The following is a 25,597-nucleotide window of genomic DNA, read 5'->3' as shown; positions in this document are numbered from 1 at the left end:
TTCATTCACGAAGGCTAACTTTTTACTGAGCAGTTTGCTTTCAAGGTACACATGCAAAAATTGGCCCACTTTATTATACACATGACAGGTGTGACTTAGACACGTACGCAGGAAATGTGATGTGTGAATGAAATGCGAGTTGGGTGAGGGAGATTCTTAGGATAGAAGTATGAGTCCCCAACAAAAATGGTTAAGACAACAAATTCTCTTTTATCCTAAGAAGAACCTCACCAGCATGGATCTTGTGAGGGATCTGCCCAATGTATTCATAAACATATACTGAAAAATAAATATTCTATGCTAGCTAATGAATTCAGAGATATTATTTTTCTGACACTTGATTGTCAATGATCGTGTTATGCCACATCATTCAGACTTTATGGAATGAGGACTTTTTGTAAGCTAGTGAGGCTGGAAAAATATCTGTCAATTCGGTTCATCTATTATATGGCAGATTAGCAGGGGCTAATCATCGTGAAATGCTTTTCATGTGCAGATTTTATTGGAAAATATGAGAGTGGGAAGATTACACTCTCAAACAAGCTTAAGAGACTGCTTGTTAAATGCTAAAAGGAAGGTTTTCATTTTTTTGGTGTGGGGCTTGTCATTCTGTATGTCCATATTTATGAAACTCAAATCCTTCCACATGTAGTATTTTAGAATTAAACCATTTAATTAAAAAGATACTATAAATCTTGTTCATTTAGGATACACTTAAATCCTGAAATATTGTCGAAAGTGCTAAATTTGTTCTCATTAAACTTGTGTTTTCTTGGTTAATATGGGCAGTACTGAGGTTAAACTCAATATAAGATACCATGCATGACCATAATTTTTCTTTCTAGGGGTTTTTAGCATGTGTCCTTGGTGCACATGCACAAAAGCGAAACTATGGTAATAAAGTTAGATTAAAGCCCACCTTCTCCTAAAAAAAGAAGTACATTTCTAAAAATTCCTAAGTGAAATGTATGCCCCAACCATTAGTTGCAAAAACATATCAGTAGCCCTGTTTGTAACATACAGTTAGGTAGGGTTTGTATCTCTTAAGATACAAGCCTCAGTCTGCTCCTCTCCCCGCCATGCTTGAGGAGTTAACATTGCTAGTTCAAATAATCAAGTGTTCTGATACAAAAGTGCAGTTAATTAAGAGAATGCTTTCAGTTAGTAGGGGTTTATGGAAGTATTCCACCTATTTCTAAATATACATCCTTTGGAGCAAAGTTATAATTAGGAATATTTGTGATCATGACATGAACTTTGGCTCTAGCTTCTTTGTGCCTCATGTGATTGAAAGACACTCTGGAAAATTGTATTTAATTTTTTGAATTATCTGGAACTTGTTTATTTTGAGCTCATCACATGAATGAATGAATTGAAGTAATTATTTTGTAGAGCTACTCATTGCATATTAATGAATGAATGCCTTAAAACTGTTTGTGGCTCTTTTGAAAAGAAGTGCTTTGAAAGGGTAGAGTGATATAGAAATGTTAAACTATAAGATCAGAGCAAAACATCAAAAACATAGTTCTGGAAATATAACATCTTATATATTTTTTGAAACAACTCATTTATTGAACTCAGCTTTGTGAGATATTTCTTTTCTTCAAAAAGAAGGAAAATAAAGGAATTCCTTTAACAAATATTTGAAATGTCATTAAAGAGACTGCTTTTGCTTTTGAAATGATATATACATAAAAGCATGTGATGGTATATATAAAGTTATAATTTTTAAGTTATTCCTGAAAGAAGACTTGGAATAAAATTCAAAGCATACAACACCATGCAAATGTAACAATGCTCTTGTCTCATTCAAAATGTTTTAGTGCTCTGAGAGTTTGAGATAATAATGCAGGATAAGAACAGACTTATAAGGATATGAGCCTGGTAGATGACAAATTCTTCAAAGTGTTTAAAATACGGAGCTTGATGCTGGTAGTTGCTTGTAAGCATTAATTCCAACACCAAGTGACCTGGGAGATTCCTTGGGTGCTGTGTGCTGAGGCTTCCTGCCGGTGCTCTGAGAACCTCTGAGGCAGCAGGTTGATAGGGAGCAAGGAATAGAGTTCTGTTTCCAATATGTGAAGGGGTTGCTTTTACACTGGCTGGTATATCGGCACCTCTGAACCCCTCGCCCCTGCTTTTTAATCTTAGTACAAGTGAGGAAATTACTAGTGATGATATGTCTCTGAAATCCAAAATAGATGAGTGCAATTGATTGATTGGGCAGGATGAAAATATCTACTCAAATGTGTGATACGTTAAAAATTATTGTGTTTACTCAAGGGCAGGATTAGTATCCTGCTGTCTTTTGAGGACTGTCAGGTTTTGAAGTTTCCATAGGAGTTGGTAATGCTTTGTCAGGCACAGGGAGCCCCATTAATGCAAATTGTATTGGCAAGCCACTTGAAAGATAAGAAGTGGTTATTGACTCTAATTTTATTCTCTACCAGTTGATTAGAATCACCTGAGCTGCTTTTAAAACAAGAATGATGTCCAGTTCCCACTGCAGATCAATTTAAAGCCTCATCCAAAGGGATGGGCCTGGGCATTGGGACATTTGTTGATGTTTTCAAAAGCTTCCCAAGTGATTTTGACGTTCAAACAGATTGAGAAGTGCTGTCCTGAAAGGCAAATAGCCAGGGCAAAATGGTTCTAGGGTTGAATTTTGGTCTATGTAGACATCTCTCTATGGCCTTACTGTACATAGATTCATTTCAGGGCCCAGGCTATTTTATTCTGCTGGAATAATGTAGTCTGAGGAAATCAGTATCTAAGTAAAACATCAGCCTCATATTTAGATTCAAATGAGTCTGGACTGTTACTTTAAACTTCAACTTTGTCTTATGGAGGCAGAGCCCAGCAAGTTGTCCAAAAGCAGCAGCGCGCACAGGAGGCTAGTGTGGGGACCAGGTTGCTCTTGGATTTGGGGGTTGATATGGATGCCATGCAAGCAGGTGCCTCAGTGAAAACTAAGACGAGGGCTAGCTCAAGACTGAAAAATTCAGCTCATGGCTATGACTGAACGAAAACAAATCTGGTAGTTTTCCTACCAATTAATCACTTAAATTTACTTGCAAAATGACTGAAATCAGCCAAGGGACTGATTTCATTTTGGATTTGGTAAACAGAATGAACATTTGAACCTATCTACCGAGAAGATTCGCCTCTCCTTGCCAACCACTTGGAGCCATCAGTCCGAACCCGTCGAGACATAAGCATTCCAGTTCTACAGGAACTAGATCGTTAGAGAAAAAGCAAGTCATCTCTCTGTGAGGGAACAGTCAACCCAGCCAGGTAGAGTGGTGACAGCTTTATTATATAAAGAGGGAAAAACACCTTTAACTTGTTAGGTGCTGGGATTGGTCAGGAGGAATCTGAAATCACAAATTCTTTGTTCTAGTTGCAACCCCCACATCATTAAATGGAGAATGTCTGTAATTGGGCACATTAGTTAGTAACACTTCAGACACTGCCCACTACAGATCCTTCCTCTTCAAGGATGTCATTTCATTTTATAAGGCAACCCAAATCTGCCTTAAGACATGGTTTCCCATTTACCTGGAGACTTTGTTTTATCCAATTTAACCAATATTGTCAATCCTTAAATCAATGTTGTGCTTATGGAGGTTTTCTAAGGTACTTTCATTCGGGGCTTTGCTATTTCACCGATGACTTGAGCTATAGCTTGCATTTGCAAAAGAGTATAAGCCAAAGTGCTCCTGTGGGGGCTTCTCATAAAAAACGGTTCTTACTGAATTAAGGAGCATGCCACATCAAAGGAATTTCAGACCTTCCTGAAATGGACATGTATGCCATGTATCAGATACTCACAGGACGACCTCCACATGGTCCAAAGCCCACTGATCATGACCTGTTCCGTTGTGGCGTGGTTGCCACCAGCGCAGTAAGACTCCTTTCATCCGTGCCTCCCTGGGTCACAGACAGAGGGACAAAGAGATTATACATTAGGAAGCAGAACTTTTTGGTATTTGACTTCTAGATGTCAAATATTATAATAGGCTAATCTAAATCAACAAAATGTTGTGCATGGAATTCAGATTTGCTTAAGTCATAGTATTCTGAGCAGCGTCAAATTTTATTGGCTACTCAAGGACTTGTAAAACTTTTCCATCTCTCTCCCTCCTTTCACTTGTTCCATTAATATCCGAAGATATTTAGTCAAAGCATGGAGTGCTTTCTGTGTGACAGACACTGTGCTAGAAGCTGGGCTTACAATGCAAAGCAAAACTGACATGACTACTTAACCTCAGTAAAATTTCAAACTAGCATGCCAGCAGAAAATAAATGTTTTCTAAGACTAGAAAAACTGGTTAAAGCAAGGGAAATAGGCAAAAACTGCCCTTGCATTTAGTTATTATTGTCTATTCCCTCTTGTCCCTATTCCTTATTTTAATTTGTGCCTTTCTTGTCCTAATCAAAAATAGTAACACCACTTTGGAGATCTGGGTTAGTCTTGGTTCTGCCACCACCTAGTTTTGTGGCATTGTGATTCCCAGGGATTCACAAAGGGATTGTGCATGAGACCATGTCTTTCCATTTGAGCCACTTACAGGGGGACATTGTAAGACACTCTCTGAGCTTGTGTGAAGTCCTTTGGCTGGTGCTGGGCGATGACGTGCCAGGTGATCCCGTTGTTGACACTGTACTGCAGCAGCACCGCCTTGTCCACAGTGTGGGGGCCACTCAGGTCACTGTTGCAGCTGTCCGTCTGCGACGTGCTCCCAATTTGCAAGACAAACATGATTTTGCTGAAAAACACAGGGAAACCATCTTCATTTTTATTTATTTATTTTTTGAGATGGAATCTTACTTTGTCTGCACTCAGGCTGGAGTGCAGTGGTGTGATCTTGACTCACTGCAACCTCTGCCTCCTGGGTTCAAGTGAATCTCTTGCCTCAGCCTCCCTAGTAGCTGAGATAACAGGTGCGCACCACCACACCTGGCTAATTTTTGTATTTTTAGTAGAGATGGGGTTTCAACATATTGTCCAGGCTGGTCTCGAACTCCTGACCTCAGGCAGTCCACCCACCTTGGCCTCCCAAAGTGCCGGGATTACAGGTGTAAGCCACTGTGCCCGGCTGGGAAATCATCTTTAAATTCAGGAAGTATTAAAGGAGTTATACTTCCTTAGTCTTTTCTTATTTCTAAAGTCCATAATTTCCAAGTTCATAATATAGTAGAACCAGAAGCAGCCAGTCTTGAGAGCTTGTTTGGAGGTTCTAGCAAGGGAGCACAGTTACTTGTATACCCTTGACCAAAGACTGGTCCTCCTCTATTGGGGATGGTCATCCTCTTCACCCAGCATGCAGCTTTGGGAGGGATGCACATGGAGTGGTGAGGGAGGAAGGGGACACCTGCCTAGCTAGCCAGATCAGCTGAATCAACCCTGGTGATCAACGGAGTGACAGATGTCGCAGCCAGATCACCCTCACATCTGTGAAGCAGCCAGTCTTATGACTACATCACTGTTAGTAACAAAATTTATTCATATTGTCTTCTATATTATACATGTGAAGACCTCAGAAGCCTGACTTCCTATACAAAGAAAGTATTTTTGACTTTCAAAGATGTGCCCTCTTTTCATGATGTTGGAAATCTTGTTAGAGTATTTCATTGAAAACATCTTCTATTCTCTGAAAGGTAATGTGGTCCAAACAGACAGCTGAGGACATGGAATACAACCACAATATTTATGCTGCATTCTTTTTACACATAACTCTAAGCTGAACACATCTGGATGGGGGTAAATTATTATGACTATTTTGGGAAAGGCTGTCTGGAGATCAGAGCTGAGGGAAAACTGAGTTAGGATGTGCAGGTTCTGAACCATGTCTGCTATTCTGTTCAACATGACATTTTGCTTTTCATTGTCATCCTTGCCCTAGATAGAGCTTTTAGGCATGGGAAATAAATCCTCATAAGATTCCTCATGATTAACAGAGTACCTAATTTAAAGTAGGTGGTGGAATAAAGAGCTAGATTTAGAAACGTATAAATGCATAAACTAATTTAAAACATAGTGTGCCATTGCTTACTATGCACCTAGTTGCAGCTATATATGGTAGTATCACAGAAAACACCAGGTTATCTCTAGATTAAGTATATCTTTTTGGTAGGCAAAAAAAAAAAAAAAAAAGGAAGATGGTAGATGCAACTTTTATCATATCATGGTTACCATACAGGAATTAATTTTATTTTCATTGTTTATCATATTAAGGGCCCCCAAACCTGCCTTTCTGCCTGTGAAAATACAACACTAATATTATATTTTCCAAAGTGAAAGGTTTTAAGTAAACTATCTTCCCATTAATCAAACACATATTCTCAAAGCTACTGAACACTTTTCAGCATTCAAGAAATACTCTACAATAATATCTAGCAACCTTTTTTAAGCCTTGGACTCTTTTCTTGAATTATATAGACAAAAAGCTGTGTTTACTGTGGATAAGGAAGCCAAAGCTGGGAAGGGCAGATAGGGAAGGAAATTCAGTCCTCCTTATGTCTTTGTCAGTCACTTCCCTAGTCCATTTGCAAGGTCTCTGCCCACTCTACTCTGCATTAACCCTCAGCAACTATAGCACATAAATCTTTAAAGATCTTATCCATCCATCCATTCCTCCTCCATTTCTATTTATTGTACTTACGTGTGCTAAATATAGGCATATGTTTGCATTGCTACAAATTTACTTCACATACACATTTATATGTTTGCCTGTGCTCAACATTAAATTATCTATGTAGTTTATCCCTAACCATTTTTAAAAAATATTTGGCCATTTCTCCGGGCTTATGCCTACATTACCACCGCTCAGCCACTGTGGATGAAGAAATACAAAGCAATTCTCTAATAAACTTAAGAGAAGCATAATTCTGAGTTGTGAAACATATATGCTTCCTTGTCCCAAATTCAAATGATAGGTTTTCACTGACTAATTCTATGTCTGGACTACAATATGGATGTTTGGGTACCTCGCTCGAGTGAGATCCAGAGGCTTGGTAGCTGCTTGCCTGATCTGACAGCCATTAAAGTACAGTGAGTCTCCATGGGCGTAGGGGGCCAGCTGCCCACAGCCACTTCCTATGACTCCACCTTGAATGGTCTCCCAGTTTGCCTCGGTGACTCTTGCGGACTCAAAATTATCTTTAATATAACTGGGAAGGTCGTGACTGAAAACAGAGCAATCATCACCTAGAGGACAAGGAATAGTCACAGAAATTAACTGGATCAACCAGAGTTATTCAAGATTAAGAACAAGTATTCAAGTTCAGGTTTAAGTCGTTGTTATTGTAAGAATGGCAAAATACAAGGAACTTAAACAACTTTACAAAAACAAAAAACAAACAAACAAAAAAACACAGCCAAACAGTCCCATCAAAAAGTGGGTGAAGAATATGAAGAGATACTTCTCAAAAGAAGACATTTATGCGGCCAACAAACATATGAAAAAAAGCTCATCATCACTGGTCATTAGAGAAATGCAAATCAAAACTACAATGAGGTACCATCTCATGCCAGTTAGAATGGTGATCATTAAAAAGTCAGGAAACAACAGATGCTGGAGAGGATGTGGAGAAATAGGAACAATTTTACACTGTTGGTGGGAGTGTAAATTAGTTCAACCATTGTAGAAGACAGTGTGGTGATTCTTCAAGGATGTAGAACTAGAAATACCATTTGACCCAGCAATCCCATTACCGAGTATACACCCAAAGGATTATAAGTCATTCTACTCTAAGGATACATGCACATGTATGTTTATTGCAGCACTATTCACAACAGCAAAGACTTGGAACCAACCCAAATGCCCATCAATGTTAGACTGGGTAAAGAAAATGTGGCACATATATACCATGGAATACTATACAGCCATAAAAAAGGATGAGATCATGTCCTTTGCAGGGACATGGATGAAGCTGGAAATCATCATTCTCAGCAAACTAACACAAGAACAGAAAACCAAACACCGCATGTTCTCATTCATAGGTGGGAGTTGAACAATGAGAACACATGGACACAGGGAGGGGAACATCACACACCAGGGCCTGTTGGGGGATGGGAGGCAAGGGGAAGGATAGCATTGGGAGAAATACCTCATGTAAATGATGGGTTGGTGGGTGCAGCAAACCATCCTGGCACATGTATACCTATGTAACAAACCTGCAAGTTCTGCACATGTATCCCAGAACTTAGGGGAAAAAAAGGAAACATAACAAAATCCAGCAAAACTAAAATAAATAAATAAATAAATAAATAAATAAATAAATAAATAAATAAATAAATAATTGAATGTTCTTACAGTAAAAAAAAAAAAAAAAAAAAAAAAAAAAAAAAAAAAAAAATGGCAAAATACTAAGTAGATACAGACTCCCAGAAGTAAATGTTTTGTTTTGGCAATTATTGGCTTATATTGTTGGAAAAAAAATCCAATTTTCTTTGAGTCAGTGTTAACTGAAATATGTAGTGCTCATGTCCGTATTTGCTGTGTAAAACTGTTGTTTAAATACCACAGCATCTGGCTGGGCCTTGAATGTTTACCAGTGGTGGGTCTCAGTAGGGAACTCTCACCCTGGTATAAGAGGCCTATCTAATTTCTTTTTTCCTAGCATGATTTGTAGCAGAAAATACAGGTTAATATATACTTGATGATTCTTAAGAGTAGAGTCTATATTTTAACTCGTTGGATTCCAGCATCTAAAACAATATTTAGCACATATAAGATAGTAATGGGCGGGGCTCAGTGGCTCATGCCTGTAATTCCAGCACTTTGGGAGACTGAAGTGGGAAGATCACCTGAGGTCAGGGGTTCGAGTTCAGCCTGGCCAACATGATGAACCACCCCATCTCTACTAAAAATACAAAAAAAAAAAAAAAAAAAATGAGTTGGGCATGGTGGCATGTGCCTGTAATCCCAGCTACTCAGGAGGCTGAGGCAAGAGAATCACTTGAACCCAGGAGGTGGAAGTTGCAGTGAGCTGAGATCATGCCACTGCACTCCAGCCTGGGCAACAAGAGTGAAAACTCCATCTCAAAAAAAAAAAAACCAAACAAACAAACAAAAAAAACAAAAAAGATACTCAGTAATGAAGCTGGGATAAATAAATAATAATAAAACTGGCAGTGTTTCTCAGAGACCACTGAACTGAATTACTGACATTTAAGTAATATTATATTAGCAAATGTGTATGTGCTTGCATTTCCCATTGATTTAAACAGTACATTTTTTCTACATGTCCTTAATAGTTTAAAATTAAGGTTCAGGGGAGAGGGCAAATTCCAGACATCTAGGACTTCTTGTGAGACATTTGATTCACTCATTTGCCTAGAGTTAAAATTCTCCAGCTAATAATATAGTGACAGACCCAGCTGGTCTCAGTGACAATGACACCAGCAGAGAAAGGAGATGGCTAAGTAATTTCTAACATCAGAGATGTGCAGCAGTCTACATTAATCATATCCATTTGATTTTGATGCAAGGAAACATCAACCAAGAAATCTAAATAGATCCGACTCCAGAATTCAAATACATGGATTCTTACATTGCATATCTGGGGGAAACTGTGTAACTCTGCTCCTCCTTGGATAAATCTCTCAGCCATGAGAGACAGCAAGGCTGATTGGAAAGAACACCTTGAGTGGTGGTCTTTCTGATATTTGCTAGCTGTGTGACCTTAGGCAGGTCACTTAGCCTCCCTGAGTCTCAGTTTCTTTGCCTGTAGCATGGGAATAATTATATTAACCACAGATAACTGATGGGGATATCATAGATTATAAGCGACTGAAGAATAAGTTGGTGTATACTATGTAAATAGTAAAGCATAAGACAGTGTAAGGATTCATTCAAAGAAGATTTATTAGCACTGCTATCGGCCAAGTATTAAGCTATGAGGATACAGAATGTTAACTATGGAAAGTGAACTTTGTAATGATAGAGGCTGAAACCTGTTGGAAACATTGGCTCAAAGGAAAACAGGCCTGCAGACCTTCTAACAGACCAACAGAGCAATTTCCTGTCATGTGAGGGGTTGAATAGATACTCTCTGCCCTGGATATATACTCAGCCTCTAGAAACTCAAGGAGTGAAATGTATTTCTTTGAGTCATAAAGGGGTGTGTGTGTGTGTGTGTGTCAGTATCACAGTGACCTGGAAACCATAACATCTTGAGTTGTCAGCTACATCTTAGAACAGTGGCAGCTGCTGCTGGAAGAGGCTGAGGAAGGAGGGATAGTGGTCAAGTATGTAGGCACGGGCAGCTAGGCCAGGAAGGAGGGAGGCCCAGAGGTGGAAATTAAGTATTGGGGATGTGGGTGGGGGCAGGGAGTTATATGAAAGAGAATGTGAGGTACTATACCATATCCTGATTTACCATATCTGGATTTATATGCTTATAAATTTGTATTTATAGAATGTCTGGGGTAGATTTCAATTCTATATTTAAAAAAATACCTTCAGGAATATTGCATAAGGCTATGCTTAATAATTTGTCCCAAAGTTAAATAAGGAGTGACCAAGGAGTGTGTCATGAATCTCAGATCCCTCAGGCTGGAATTTCTATCCATTTCCTAGTGGACTTTGGTATACGTGTTAAGATGAGGAGAACCTCATGGTCTCCTGTATCAAAGTTGACAGCCTGGGATTCAGACCTTGGAAGCTCTCATCACAGATGCAGATGGCGCCAGTCGTGCAGTATCCGTGCCCACTGCAGAGCTTGGGGCAAGCCTCTCCAATATACACGTGGTCAATTGCCCAGCTTTGCTTCTCAGTTTCTTCTCCCTTCTGGATCCAGCGGAACTGTGTCGCACTGAAAGAACCATAGAGAGCAGAAGGGGTTCAGTAGGTTGTTACTTCCATGGCTGCGTCCTGCCTCTAGCCTCTGGGAGAGGGGACTATTTATGAGAAAAGGGCTTCCCAAATGTCTTCCTGAAGCACCCTGCTGGCAGAGGTGAGAGAACTTGTATTTCTCACACTCTGGGAGTATAACCCAAAATGCCATTCTGGAAGCTTGTATCTTCTCTGAAAATTTCATGTGAATTTCCTATTCTAGTCCATAATAAACCTGTGTTCATTTTTCCTATAAAGGTATATCATTTTCCAAATCTTTGAGTAAACCAAATCTGCTCTAGGAAGATTGCACTCCATTGTATTTATCCTGAAGCTCTGTGTAACCTGTCAGCCCTACACACCTAACTGGTATTTGTATCTGGATGAGAAGCGCAGCCTTTGGGAGGGCAGAACACTGGGGCAAAACTGGTGCCAATGCCAGTCTTGGATTGGGGTCTGTCATCCAGGGCCTATGACTGAGTTTGGTACATACTATGGTATTAAGTCAAAGGAAATCTGAGATCTCTGAATCATTTACAGACAAACCCCAATTTCCTCCTGGGACATGCAGTTGCCATTTGGAGGCATGGGTTGGTGAGAGGAGGGAAAGAAGATGGAAGAGGGCACCAGGGCTGCATGTAAAGCTCTGGCTCACACTGTCAGTTGTTTTTAGCTCACTGCATGAACTCTATAGAAAGGCCAGATAATTTCACAGTTTACCTTAATTTGCAACCTACCTGGAGGAGACATGGTCAGGCAACTGGATGGTAATTCTTTTCCAGCTTGAGCTGTTGACAGAGTTGTAGATGGTGGCTTCATGGAACTGGAAAGGGGAGCAGCCAATGCTGTTAGAAGAGGAAGGAAGGCACTGGGTCTGTACAAGCTGCCAGGAATCTGATCTGCAGAAACCAGAAGGCTTTGTTAGATAAATTGTAAGAGAAACATATAATCTGTCTAATGTGAAGGTAATGCTTTGTGGTCAGGTTAAATTAAAATATTTGTATATGAGTTTCCTGTTTTCTATATACATTTATAATTACAGATTATAAAAATAATTAAAATATTTTCAGAAATATTCTGACTTTAAAAGCACACGGACAAGAGAATAAAATAATAGCATGCATAGCAATGAATTCTGGTGGATTCTTCCTACTGACATTGATACTAGAAATATACCTGGAGTTGACTGACAAAATTGTCCGTCTCCTCAAACTTAATGTAATTAGTGTTTAAAAGTGATAGTGGGAGGGTTATTAACCCTAATAAGGTAACTGAACTGTCAGACTTTTATTCAATATTGCTAATATGCTTTAGAAGAGGTAACTCTGGCTGACGCATATTCAGATCATTCATTGATTAAAGTTTTCGTTAGAGGTAGCTGAAAATCAGTAACATGAATAAGAGAGTTCCACTCTGAGGACAAATGTAGTGCTTTGCTTATTTTGATAAAATTTAAAATATAAAGTTTCTTGGTGGCAGCCTTGTATGAAAATGGATTTTTTTTTGTTTGAAGGGAAATTTTGAAAATAACATGTATACATTTTGTACAAGTGAAATTTATATAAAAATATGCATGAACTGCCACTTTTAAGATATAAGGTTATTCCTCTGTAAGCAACTGCCTTAACCTGTAATTCCCAGCACTCTGGGAGGCCGGGGCAGGCAGATCACCTGAGGTCAGGAGTTCAAGACCAGCCCGACCAACATGGAGAAACCCTGTCTCTTCTAAAAATACAAAATTAGCTGGGTGTGGTGGCATATGTCTGTAATCCCACCTACTCAGGAGGCTGAGGCAGGAGAATCACTTGAACCGAGGAGGCAGAGGTTGCGGTGAGCTGAGATCCCGCCGCTGCACTCCAGTCTGGGCAACAAGAGCAAAACTCTCTCTCTCTCACTCACACACACACACACGACAACCGTTTGGATTGGGTATTTAAGTTTGGAGATAATGTTAAAAATTATTTCACAAACCTTGCATCCTTAGTGTATTCCAACATTACAGAATGAAGGTCACCACAAGAAGTGGCTTCACAACCCACCACAATCTAAAACAAACAAACGATCAATATACAGGTAAGATTAGATGATATTGAATCCCATTAATTAAAAATCCCATCCCACCATTTATTACTCTGACAGGTAATATTCAGAGAAGCTTTTACAGAGCAGCCTGCTGGGATACCAAGAATACATTCTTTTGGGTTCTGTTATAGATGCTCAATTTTGCATGGAGATGAAAATTAAGGTTTTAAAAATTACATTTCTATTTACTAAATTAGTATAATGCATTAATCACAAATCTGGGTAAGATAAATTGGCCAAAAAGAAAGTAACATTAGCCGAATTTAAAGACAGAAACTGAAAGTATCACTGATTCAAAACATTTTCATTGATAGCCTAACTTTCTTGATTGTGACTATTAAATTTTTATTTAGAATTAAAATCGACAATTTTAATTACTTAATATTTGTTCTTGGGGTTTTCTGTATTTCTGTATGAATGAAAGCTTTCCATATTATATGCAATTAAGTGTTTGAATCAGTAATACATAAATGCTTTAAAAATTTGGTGATTCAAATTTAAGTCCTAGTCATCTATTTAATCAAGTCCTATTTCAGCACTGATAACTAGGGAAGGTTAGTGCTAAAAATTTCAGGCCATACAGTCATGAATAAAACAACTCTAAATTCAGAGAGAGAATAAGAAGCAAAATGATAGTGGGAATCATAAAAGACGCATATAATGCTGTGGTGCTTCAAAGGAGATAGTATTTGATTAAATGGATTAGAAAATAATCAGATAGGGTACATGCAAGCTGCCCCTGAAGACTGGGAAGAGTGTGAGGGGTAGAAATAGGAAAAAGATATTTAGGTGAAAGAAAGTGTGAGTGAAGACAAAGTAGGGAATCGTGGTGGCACATCCAGAGCACAGCATATAGCATGTTTTGGTCCAAGTATAGCGTATATGATATATTCAGAGATGAGGTTAGAATGATTGGTTGAATTTGGCAGACCAGAAGCTGTAGCCTAAGGTGTTTGACCTTAATTTGGTAAGTGATGGAGAGTCATTAAAGGTTTCTGAGCAGTGGAATGATGTGCTGCTTAGAGATATGCTTTATAAAGATCAATCTGACTGTGATGTCAGAGACACATAGGAGTGGAGAGAGATTGGAAGTGAAAAGAGTACTTAGTCAATTATTGATTTAGTTAGGGCCAGACCAGAGGTGGTGATAGTGCAAACAGAGAAGATTGGATGGATACCAGGAACACTGGAAAGTAGAATTCAAAGGATGCAGTCACTGATTAGATATGAAAAGTGAAAAATCAAAGCGTAGTTGAACATTTCAAGCTGGTTACTAGGTGAATGGTGGTGCCATCGACAGAAACAGGAAAATCAGAAAGAGGAGTTGGTATGGTGAGGGAAGATATTAAGTGCACCGTTAGACACATTCAGTTGAGGTGCCAATGTGCAACGGTGTAGATGTGTAGGGGCTATTACAAATATTGAATTAATTGTTAGGGTTGGATATGCAGATTTGAAATTTGCTCTTCAAGATATGATTCTTGAAGCTAGATGATTGGATACAATTCCTGATGGTGAGAAGGTCTATGGAGAGAGAAGAAAGTTGATACATACTGAGAAATGCTGACATTTAGAGGGCTAAGGGGAGAAAAGCCATAAGAAGACAGTAGATATCAAAGAGGTAAAAGGAGAACCAGCAGAGAACCCAGAAGCTTAGGGGAATGATGATGCCACAGGTTGAAGAGGGCAAGAATAACAGTGTCAAATGGTGTAGAGAGGAAAGGGAAGATGGGGATATGCAAAAGCTGTTGACATTGGGTAAGTAAGACTCTGGTGACTTTCAAGTATGTAGTTTTAGTGATACTTTACTGAATTTTTGAGGATAAACTTTCTTTTTTTCCTAAAGAAATTGCCTTGGTTAGATAAAGAGAGACCCAGTCTCTTCAGTGCAGTGACTTCTGTTACAGAAGTAACAAAAGAGGAGGCTCCAGTCAACTCAAATATAATGCCTTTGATCTGGGCCACAATGTGAACCTGGTAGAGGGAAAATCTTCACTCTTAAGGAACACGGCTTAGAGGCAGAGGAAGTATAACACTTCTTCATATCACTAAGTTAAGACTAGTCCTGAAGGAGTGGTAGCATTTGGGGAGCTTGCCTTACCCTCCAGTCTCTGAAGAGGAGTTTAACATAGAGCTGAGGCAAAAAGCAAATACATTTTTATTTCTGCTAATAAAGATTTTTACTATTAACTGTCATTGTAGTATATCAAAAAAGGGTATTAGAATAACTGATATCTTTAAAATGACCTAGTAATACAATGCATTTCTGTAATGGCTTTGTGTGTGTGTGTGTGTGTGTGTGGGATAGGGTCTTGTTCTGTTGCCCTAGCTGGAGTGCAGTGGTGGGATCATAGCTCACTGTAACCTCCAACCCCTGGGCTCGAGTGATTCTTGTGCCTAGCTTCCTGAGCAGCTAGGACTACAGGTACATGCCACCATGCCCAGCTAATTTTTTTTTTTTTTTTTTTTTTTTTGTAGAGACAGGGGTCTTGCTATGTTTCCCAGGCTGGTCTTGAACTCTTGGCCTTAGAGATCCTTCCTCCTCGGCCTCCCAAAGTGCTGGGATTACAGGTGTTTGCAATAGAGATATATAAATTGATATTGCTTTGCCCTTCTCTGAGTGTCTATTAATTATTTATGTCTTCATTTTCATCCTATCTGAATTAAGTATTCAGTTTAGAGTATTTGAGAGTTCTCTTTAATTTTTTGAGGATTTAGGAAGTTCCAACAAGACTAATGTTGTATAGGCATATGAAGTCAGAGACACAAGAAAACAGAAAGATATACTGAAAAAAAATAGATGGAGAAAAAATGGCTCAATGCACATAATAGGCATGGAGTAAGAGAAAGAGGCAGAGAGAGGCGAGGAGAGAGAGAGAGATGATAGAGAGAGGAAGGGAAGGGAGAGAGCGAGAATTGTGCAACATAAAAAGGAGATAGTGTTACAGAGAGCTAGAAGTAGGCAGTTTCCTATTTGAGCTTTTAATTTACAAGGTTAGGGAGACTAAATCCAGATTACATATAGAAGATGGAATATATTCAGTTGGTGTAAAAGTAATTGCAGTTTTTGCCATTAAAATGAATGGCATTAAAAGTAATTCTTTTTTTTTTTTTTGGAGACACAGTCTCGTTCTGTCACCCAGAGTGCAGTGGTATGATCTCGGTTCACTGCAACCTCTGCCTCTCAGGTTTCAGCGATTATTATTCTCAGCCTCCCGAGTAGCTGGGATTACAGGTGTGTACTCCATTACCAGCTAATTTTATTTTATTTTATTTTATTTTTTTTTGTAGAGGCAAGGTTTTGCCGTGTTGGCCAGGCTACTCTGGAGCTCCTGGCCTCTTAGCCTCAAGTGATCCTCCCGCCCCAGCCTCCCAAAGTGCTGGTATTATAGGCGTGAGCCACTGCACTCGGCCTGCAATTACTTTTGCACCAGCCCAATAGTTACATTTCTTGCTATGTCCCAACATTTTCAGGGATTTCATCTATCCTCAAAAAAATCATACTTGAATAAAGGTCTTTGCAAAAGATGACCTCTTTTATTCATAAGATAAAGTCTCTTTTAATGAATAGTATCAGTCATTTCCTTAAAGTTGTCTGAATAAACACTCTCCCCCGGGCCCCAAATGCAATGCTACTTTCTGCTTTAAAGAGTCACTTTTCCTTACTTTAAACTGCATCATGTATCCTGGCTGTATAATGAGTTCTCGGGAGGATAGAGCATTGTGAGTCTTGTCCTTCTTTTTATTTGGCCAGTAGAGGTGGAAGGATGGATTGCCACAAAATCCTGCTGTTCTTACAGCATTAGGGTAAAAACTCCAGTTTTCTTCATGGGAAGTGCCTTCTGTTAAGGAAAATTGGAAGCAATATGGCATGTTATTCTCTTGAGGAAAGTTGGAAGCAATATGGCGTATTATTCTCTTGAACTGATTGATTTATTGTTGAATTCCTTAAATTTTTATGCTCTACTAGCTTTCTGCTTACACTTTAGGATTTTTATTTTATTTAACTGGGATAATGCATAAATCCAACATGAGAAATCAAACTTAGACAAGACTATTAAATGGTAGTAGAATGATTACTGTACTTTTAAAATGTAATTGCTAGTCTAGGTAACTTAGCACTGAAAAGTTCCTGATACACTTCATCAGCCAGTGCATTAAGTATTTCTGTGACACATTAATTACTAAAGAAACTAAAATTATTTGGGGGTATTGAAATTTCAAATTATATTTAAAGCCAGACATTGTGCCTTTAACAGGATTTATTGAATTCTTAGTGGACATTTCAACAGGCAGCCAACTTTGAAGATTTATAAACCATTGGGCAAAATAACAGCTAACATTTGTTGAGCAGGAGTATGGGCTAGGCAATCTTATAAATGCTTTTCATGTGCTAATGTATCTGAAGACATAAGCAGAAAAATGGCTCACAGGAAAGAAAATTGTTCAATGTCTTGTTTCTTACCATCATCAAAAGTATCCACCAATTGGCTTGGATTGATTTCTGCTCCACCAATCAAAATATTGTCCAGTGCCCACTGAGCACGCTCCACCCCAGAGACCACAATTCCATTGCTGATCACAAAAGGCTGCCACCAACGAAGTCGAGTTGTGTTGGTAAGGGCATCTTCAGGAAGAAGTATGTAGTCATGTCTAACAGAAATGTATTTCTGGTAATCCATCTCATGGAGCAAAGTCCAGGTAATTCCTATAACAACAAATATACCAACATAGCAATATATCTAGAATCTCCTGCCTCCTGATAAACCACCAGTATACTTCAGATACTGTGCACTTCCCAAAGAAATTTTCAACCAGCAAATGACAACTGATTTTGCTGACTTTGATGTTAGGTATTCACTACTTATAAATACTGTTTCTGTATGAGGCTAATGATATGAGGGGAAGGATATTTCGAAAGAGTTGGCCAAAATAAAAACACTGAAGTAAAAATTAGTTACGTTTTGCTTTTAAAATTTAGTTCTAAATTCTTATTTCTCACAAATAATGAGATATACCTATGTTTTACATGTTTCTAGGCAATAGCTTTCAGTATTAAAATAGTTATTGTAATTTTATGCAATTTGTAATTATTTGGACTGGTATAAAGTTTATCTCTTCTTGCTTGATAAGATTGCAGGTGGGATGTTTAGTTACTTAAGAAAACATCCTTCAAATACCTTAAAATACTTCAGGGTCATCTGTTAATCAGCTAGTTATTAAGAATGATATCTATCGGCTAAAGTAGATTTTTCTAAAGACATCATGGTATTACTGGTCTCATTTTAGCTACTTCAAAATAAAACAGAATTCTTTTAAAATATTCTGTGACAAACTCACAAAATCAGTCTATTTTTTTCACAATTTTTGAAGATTTCTATAGATTCTCTATAGCATTTATTACATGTTTACACATAAGCTTTTAAAAATACTTGAAAGTTTTGAAAATGATCTTTTACTTGGAAACCATACAAAATGTATTTCTTAATTGTATCACTCAAGCTTCAGTAAAGCATAGAGGTTGTTTATTCATAAAGTTTGGACTTTATTTTTTAATGTGATTTCTCTCTTGTCCCCTTTTTGCATAACACAGAAGTCACTTGTACGGTACATGTAATACAAACAAAATCTGTAGCTTTTTCTTTGTGAGTTTCACAATTGAAACTGTGAAGTCAGCAAAGCTTTGTAGAGACTTTTCTGAGGGTGCTGGATGGAATTTGGGAATCTGCTCCAAGGTGTGGTTTTCACCCCTGACACGTGCCTCCATCGGTAGAGTAGTCCAACAGCACGCCTTCCTTCCGGCAGATGGGACGATGGCAAGAGGTCATGTTGTTCTCACTCCCAATGCGCCCCCAGTATTGCAGGAACCTGAATGCAAGCACATTTTATCCATCAGAATAATTCATTAGAACAAATACTCTACTCAAGTCCTGGATAATTTCTTCCATACAAGTGTTCCTTGCTTTGGGACCAATTTTCTATGTTGCAATAGAAATAACAAAAAATTGACTTACTTTGCACCTCGAAGATCCAAATCTTGTGTAATTGCTTGTCTCACAGTAGATCCCCCAAAATAGAGTGCAGTGTCCTCAGCAAGAATTCCACACTCAGTGCAAGTACTTCCACCTTCTAAGGACATCCATAAGTCAGGTTTGATTTCTTCACTGTCAAAGCGTTCCTTCAGGAAAGTCTGGAAAAAACATAAGCCAGATGTAGTCAAAAAAACAACTTCGGATAACTATGGAATATTTAAGAAAATACAGAGTGACATCTTGGACTTAAAAAAAATAGAGCTGATTTCAAATGCTTTTCAAAGATGTTCAAAAAAACAACAGGCTATTTCCACAATGTTCTTTTCTGTCATATATTGAAAATCATTTAAACTGCCCAAATAATGTTTAATAATTGAAATTTAAAATAATTGTAAAGTTGACTATATCATTTTTTTTTTTTTTTGAGATGGTCTTGCTCTGTCACTTGGGTTGGAGTGCAGTGGCACAATTTTGGCTCATTGCAGCCTCTGCCTCCCGGGTTCAAGCGATTCTCATGCCTCAGCCTCCTGAGTAGCTGGGATTACAGGTGTGTGTCACCACACCTGGCTATTTTTTGTATTTTCAGTAAAGAGGGGGTTTCACCATGTTGGCTAGGCTGGTCTCGAACTCCTGACCTCAAGTGATCTGCCCACCTCCGTCTCCCAGAGTGCTGCAATTACAGGTGTGAGCCACCATGCCTGGCCATATTATAGTAACACTTCTATTTGTAAAAAGTTATTTAAGCATATACCCCCAAATATGTATATTTGTTTATATAGTATATAAAAGTATTATTGTAATGTATTATGAAACATGCCAAAAAAAAGTAAATTTGAAAGCAATAAGATAAAATATAAACATGCAATCCAGCACTTTCCCCCCAACATTCCCCAATGGATTGTCCTGGTGTGTGTGCCCTCACTTTGGAGACTGCCTAAGGCAGCCAATATCCTTCAGCCTCTAGCACAGAGTGAACCCTGAAGGTCTATATGGTTAGGCAGGGACACTTGAAATCAAATCTCTCTATATAAAGTCAAAAGAAAGTAAACCTTAGAAGGCAGGTTGAAAGATGTTTCACCTGTTTATCAGGGCCAAGTGGTAGGGCGACAAGTACTCAAAATCTAGAATAAAATATTTTTTCCCTGGGTCTCCAGTTTATCCTTTTAACTAAGAATGATTGACAACCAGGAAATCTATTTTTCAGAGAGTGTACAAAGTATAAAGGTTCATGGCTACATTTTATGTAAAATGTACTTATCTCCTCACAGTCAAGGTCTTAATTTCCCCATTCATTCTGTCCACAGTACTTTCATTTTATCCATAATACAGATTTGTATTAGGTAGAGACACATTTTTTCTTGTTTAAAATGATGAAAAGATATCATAAAGGCAATTTGTTCTAGTTGCAGTTGCAATAGCTGTATACAGAAAAACCTATATTTTTTCATTTAAGGAGCGTTCTATCTTACTGTGTAGTTAAATGATTTAAACAGTTTCTTTTTCTCAAACTTAGAAGATAATTCTATAGTTAAAGACATACAGTCAAATGTCAGTCTGACTACATCTCATTAATGGATAGCAAATGAATACGTTTTATAACTGAAGGTTTGTAAGAAAACAAGTGTCAGAAGAAATGCATGGTTAACCATGTAAACTATCATTAGAAGATTTTAATCAGGATTTATAATTTTATAGATTTGTACAATTTCTTATCCAACTGAGGAATACTAATAAAATTTGAGTGCTCATGAAAGAAATTAGATTTTCAAAAGTTTATTAATTATCTGTGGTATATAAAGCTATGTTTTCCCTGTGGTAACCTCATTTGTTAATAATGTACTTACATCTTCAGACACAAATGAGCATTGTTCCAATTTTATTTAAAAAATGTTCAATTCCATAGTTGAAGTATTAGAACAAACACAAATGACAGAACAGATTTGGTTTACATTGTTGCCTTTCATATGTTGGATTTCAATCACTAGGAATTTTGCTTTTTTTAGCCTAGTCATTTATCTATTATTGTAATGACAAATGCACTATGTTTATTCACAGAATTAGAGTACATATATGGCAACTGTGTTGGGTAACTATTTGCTTTGCATATTAAATAATGATGTAAGAGCTAAAGCTTGCAAAAATGACCTCTCCATTCTTAATACACAACCCCATTTCAGCAGTCAACAAATCAGAACATAGAATTTTCTAAACAAAAATTCAGGTACTGTTTAGGCCTTTTTGAAAATTTGGTCTTTTGTGATAATGTATATTATCTGCTTTATTTCATAACAATAACAATAATATCCTCCTTCAAATAGTGCATCAGTTGAACAAGTGAAGTAAAAAAGGCTTAATATTGACTTTATAAAGAGTCTGCTTAAGAAAAAAAGAAAAAAAGCCCAGAGTGTTTATCATTTGTAATCCGTACAGTCTGGCTCATTTTATGAATTGGATAAACTGTACTAGAACTTGATCCTAATATTCTTGTACTTAGGAAGCATTTTTAAAGTTTCTATTCAAATGATTTTATTTCCTGGGGGACCCAAAGGACATTGTTATAGATTATGTCTCATATATAAGTTGATTCCTAGGCATGGCCCATGATGTGAGTAATGCTTCTGTCCAGGGCTTTACCCTTACCTTCAGAGTGTGGGTCAAGTAGCAGTTTGGCCCTGAGTATCCCGGATCACAGATGCACTGTTCCCTTAAGCAATCTCCATGGCCCCTGCAGTTGTCCAAGCATCCAGGGCCCAGGTAGAAATTATCGATTGCCCACTGCATGTCTGAGTACTTCTGATAGAACCTAAACCTTACTGGACTATTGACAATGCAAAAGCAAACGAGTGAAAAACAAAAGTTAACTTTATTTAGGTCCATTGTCCTGTATGTGTATTCAGTACTCAAGAGAAAAAACATTTAAGACACTCTTACTAGATGAAACAGGTTAATAAAAAATGTTTTCTGAGCACTTTTATCTTTCTAGTAATGGAACTTTCAAGCTGGTTTTATTTAAATTTCAGAATATCGGGGCAAACTTGCACAACAAAGTTAAAATCAGTGGAATCTCTGTGTCAAGAAACAGAAATATTTAAATATACAAATCTGTAACTTTCATAACTCAGGTTTCTTCTGAACTGGAGTTCTGTGGTCATGATGCAATTTAGATTCACTAATTTCATTCCTGAAATTGTACAGAACGTGAGTGACACCTTTGACAAGAGCCTTGTCAGCATACACACAGCCCTCGGGCGGTTGGGAGGCAGTGTTTTCTGAATTCCCTGAAGACAATCAATATTCTCAGAGTAACTGTGCTAATTACAAAACAATTTTGAAAGGCTTATATTAAAGGACATTTTCTCTGAGATTTTAATTTCATCTTTGTTCTTCTCTGTCTTCTGGGGGAAAAAACAAGCCTCATAATTATCCTTATATTAAAATATGCCATACTGTTTTGGTGTAAAGAGTCCAAAGTACATGAAGGAACTTTCTGGGGTGATATAAATGTTCTGTACCTTGTTTTATGTGGTGGTTACATGGGTTACACAACAGTAAAAACTCATTGATCTGAATAAGATGTATGTATTTTACCGAATGTAAATTATACCTCATTATTACAAAAAGAGAGAGAATGGGAGGGGAAAATGAGTCTATGATAGACATCATGGTGGTTCCCCAGCATCCATTTCGCCCCAGATAATCCATGAAATGATCATTGTAATATCACTTTCCTAACTATTGAGTGGCTAATTGGTACCAATGGGATGCAAGGTGGTGCTTGTTCTGGCTGTCTCAGAACAAAAAGCAACTATCTTTCTTTCTCACTGGACATAAGTACGGAAGCATCCTGCCCCAGTTCTCTGGCTGCCATCTCACGTTCAATAGCAAAACCAGCCTGAGAGAGCAGAGTATGGCACCAGTGCTGTGGACAGCAGACATTCTCTTAAGAGAATAAGGAAGAACAGTGTCCCTGAAGACACCGTTCCACTTACAAATCAACCAACCCTAGAGTTCATTTATCTTTGGATTCATTCATTATAGATACAACAAATTTTGAGCTGGTTTGAATTGGGTTTTCTGTTCCTTGCAGCTGAAAGCATCCTGATTTAGTTTCTTAGTATGTTAATTGAATAAGCTCTTTAGATACATTCCAGAAAACCATGAGTGGTAATAATATCTATGGGACACTGGGAAATCTGTGTGTAAGCACTTTATTCAAAGGCTCTGTATGTTTCACAAGAAGATTTGTTTAGTCAGACTATCTGATTAATACAGTTGAGGTGCACCTGTTATTTTCTTTTGTGTGTCTTTCCCCCTACTTTTAAAGTAGAAGATAAATCTTTTGGAATTGCCTTAAATTAATATATCCACAGACTTTGCAGAGCAAGGTGTAATCACCTGTGCTCATCACTGGTCCTGGCTGATTACCTCTCACTGCAGGATCAGAACATAATGCTTTGGTAAGAGGAAAATGGATCCTGTAAGTCACACTGGTAGAAATAGCATGATGAGTTAGGATTTGCTCCTGGCTCTGTCTATCATGGAATGATAAGGCAATAATGTGGAAAGTATATAGTGCACAGCGGTCCACAGTCTACAAGGTTGAGAAGGCAGGGTACACCTTTTCATCTGGCTCCAAGCCCAGATGAAATTATTGCTCTGTTCCCATTTGAGGTATGGAAAATAGAAGAGTCTGTGAAAGCCCATTTTGCCAAGTCTGAGGATTACAAATTGAGGTCTGAAGTTAGCTCATCATGGAAGTTATGATGAAAGTCACCAATTAAAGAACATTTAGAGTTAGGGAGAAAGAAAGCACTTTTCCCACAAATACACATAATTTCAGGCTTGACAACAGTGTACCTAATGGGCTTCTGGATGCTTGGAACCAAGCTTTGTTTTGGTTTTCTACTTACTTTCCCACTAAGCTTTCAGGAAGTGGGTAGGTGATCCTTTTCCACCCTTTAGTTGGAAAGAATACAGATGGCTGAGAAACACTTCCAGAGCATTTTGGGTCAGCAGGCAAGCACTGAGGGACCAGATAATTCCAGCTCACACCGAAGTCAGTAGAATACTGCACATGAATTTGATTCTGGGCAATTTTTTCAGACACCTTACATCCAACAGAGATCTAATAAACAGAAAAGCAAGATCAAGGTATTAAAACTATATGATTCTTCTCCAAGGACTTGGCAGCAAAAAAGCTGCTGATCACTTGATACGCACTTTACCACATTCATCTTGTATTTTCAGATTCATTATTCTGCTAACGGACAGAGAAATGATTGCCCCAGGTGACAAATTATAGAAAGTGCCAAATATATTGTGTAGGGGGTTTGGAGAGAAACTTAGACCCCATGCTTCTGCCATGCTGGCTGAATGCCTTGGAAGGCCTGGGCTCACTCCTACAAACAGTTGTGCTAATGGTCTGGCACTTCTGTTTGGCAGAATACTTAACCAAGAAGGACTGCTAACAGCTTTACCAATTTTACTATTTTGTTGTATAATTTATGACTCTTAATACAACACTTTCAACTACAAGTAAGATGAAATAATAACTGAAGGTAGTTTAAACAAGGCACAGTACCCTTCATTAATGGTGATAGCCATGATGTGACACTGCTGTTATTACAGTGGGATTTAGGTAGACAGAATAAATTGGTTCACATAAAATCTTGGCCTAAATATTAGCCAGAGTTGATGTTGACATTAATGCTAATCATGCCTTTGTTTTTTTTTTTTTTTTCTCCAGAAACATCCAAATGTTCTTGTGGGAAAAAAAGAAAAAGTAGAGGCTGGTGGCCATGACTCATGCCTGTAATCCCAGCACTTTGGGAGGCCGAGGCGGGCGGATCACGAGGTCAGGAGTTCGAGACCAGCCTGACCAACATGGTGAAACCCTGTCTCTACTAAAAATAAAAAATTAGCCGGGCATGGTGGTGTGCACCTGTAATCCCAGCTACTCAGGAGCCTGAGGCAGGAGAATTGCCTGAACCCGGGAGGCGGAGATTGCAGTGAGCCAAGATTGTGCCACTGCACTCCAGCCTGGGCAACAGAGTGAGACTCTGTCTCAGAAAAAAAGGTCTTATTTAACCTAAATTTCTAAGTTATAGTTTGTATTTATGGAGAGATGGGTAAGAGGAAGAAAAAAGTAGAAATAACCATTATAGCTTTAATGTTCTCTTGATGATACAAATTGCCTAAGTCATAATGATTTAACTCAGGGAGTTATAATCAGTATCCTACATTTTTATTGTTGATATTTTTATCAGTATTTCATCCCGAGCAGGAACACATTTACTCTTATAAAAGTTTCAATTTGAGAGAGAGCTGGCAAGATGGCCGAATAGGAATAGCTCCCGTCTGCAGCTCCCAGCAGGATCAATGCAGAAGGTGGGTGATTTTGACATTTCCAAATGAGGTACCCGATTCTTCTCATTGGGACTGGTTGGACAGTGGGTGCAGCCCACAGAGGGCTAACTGAAGCAGGGTGGGGTGTTGCCCCACCCAGGAACTGCAAGGGGTCAGGGAATTTCCCTTTCTTAGCCAAGGGAAGCCGTGAGTGACTGTACCAGGAGGAACAGTGGACTCCGACCCAGATACTGCGCTTTTCCTACAGTCTTTGCAACTGGCAGACCAGGAGATTCC

At 38.3% G+C, this 25,597-nt stretch overlaps 1 protein-coding gene across 1 annotated transcript in view; it reads right to left on the bottom strand.

Annotated features, from left to right (window-relative positions):
• RELN (reelin) overlaps positions 1-25,597 on the bottom strand; it is a 521,571-nt gene that overhangs the window by 7,314 nt on the left and 488,660 nt on the right. Inside the window, exons 52-63 of the mRNA XM_030933242.1 lie at positions 23,866-24,080; positions 21,596-21,773; positions 18,938-19,113; positions 18,685-18,791; positions 17,389-17,631; positions 16,590-16,765; positions 12,813-12,886; positions 11,579-11,740; positions 10,664-10,821; positions 6,991-7,210; positions 4,572-4,769; positions 3,832-3,930 (exon numbers count right to left, since the gene is read on the bottom strand). Coding sequence (XP_030789102.1) covers positions 3,832-3,930; positions 4,572-4,769; positions 6,991-7,210; positions 10,664-10,821; positions 11,579-11,740; positions 12,813-12,886; positions 16,590-16,765; positions 17,389-17,631; positions 18,685-18,791; positions 18,938-19,113; positions 21,596-21,773; positions 23,866-24,080 — 2,006 coding nt within the window. The remainder of the gene's footprint in view (positions 1-3,831; positions 3,931-4,571; positions 4,770-6,990; positions 7,211-10,663; positions 10,822-11,578; positions 11,741-12,812; positions 12,887-16,589; positions 16,766-17,388; positions 17,632-18,684; positions 18,792-18,937; positions 19,114-21,595; positions 21,774-23,865; positions 24,081-25,597) is intronic.

This window comes from Rhinopithecus roxellana, chromosome 6, assembly GCF_007565055.1.
Source record: "Rhinopithecus roxellana isolate Shanxi Qingling chromosome 6, ASM756505v1, whole genome shotgun sequence".
NCBI classification, from domain to species: domain Eukaryota; kingdom Metazoa; phylum Chordata; class Mammalia; order Primates; family Cercopithecidae; genus Rhinopithecus; species Rhinopithecus roxellana.
Note: the sequence above shows the minus strand (reverse complement) of the source record. Positions and strands in the feature narration are given on the sequence as shown.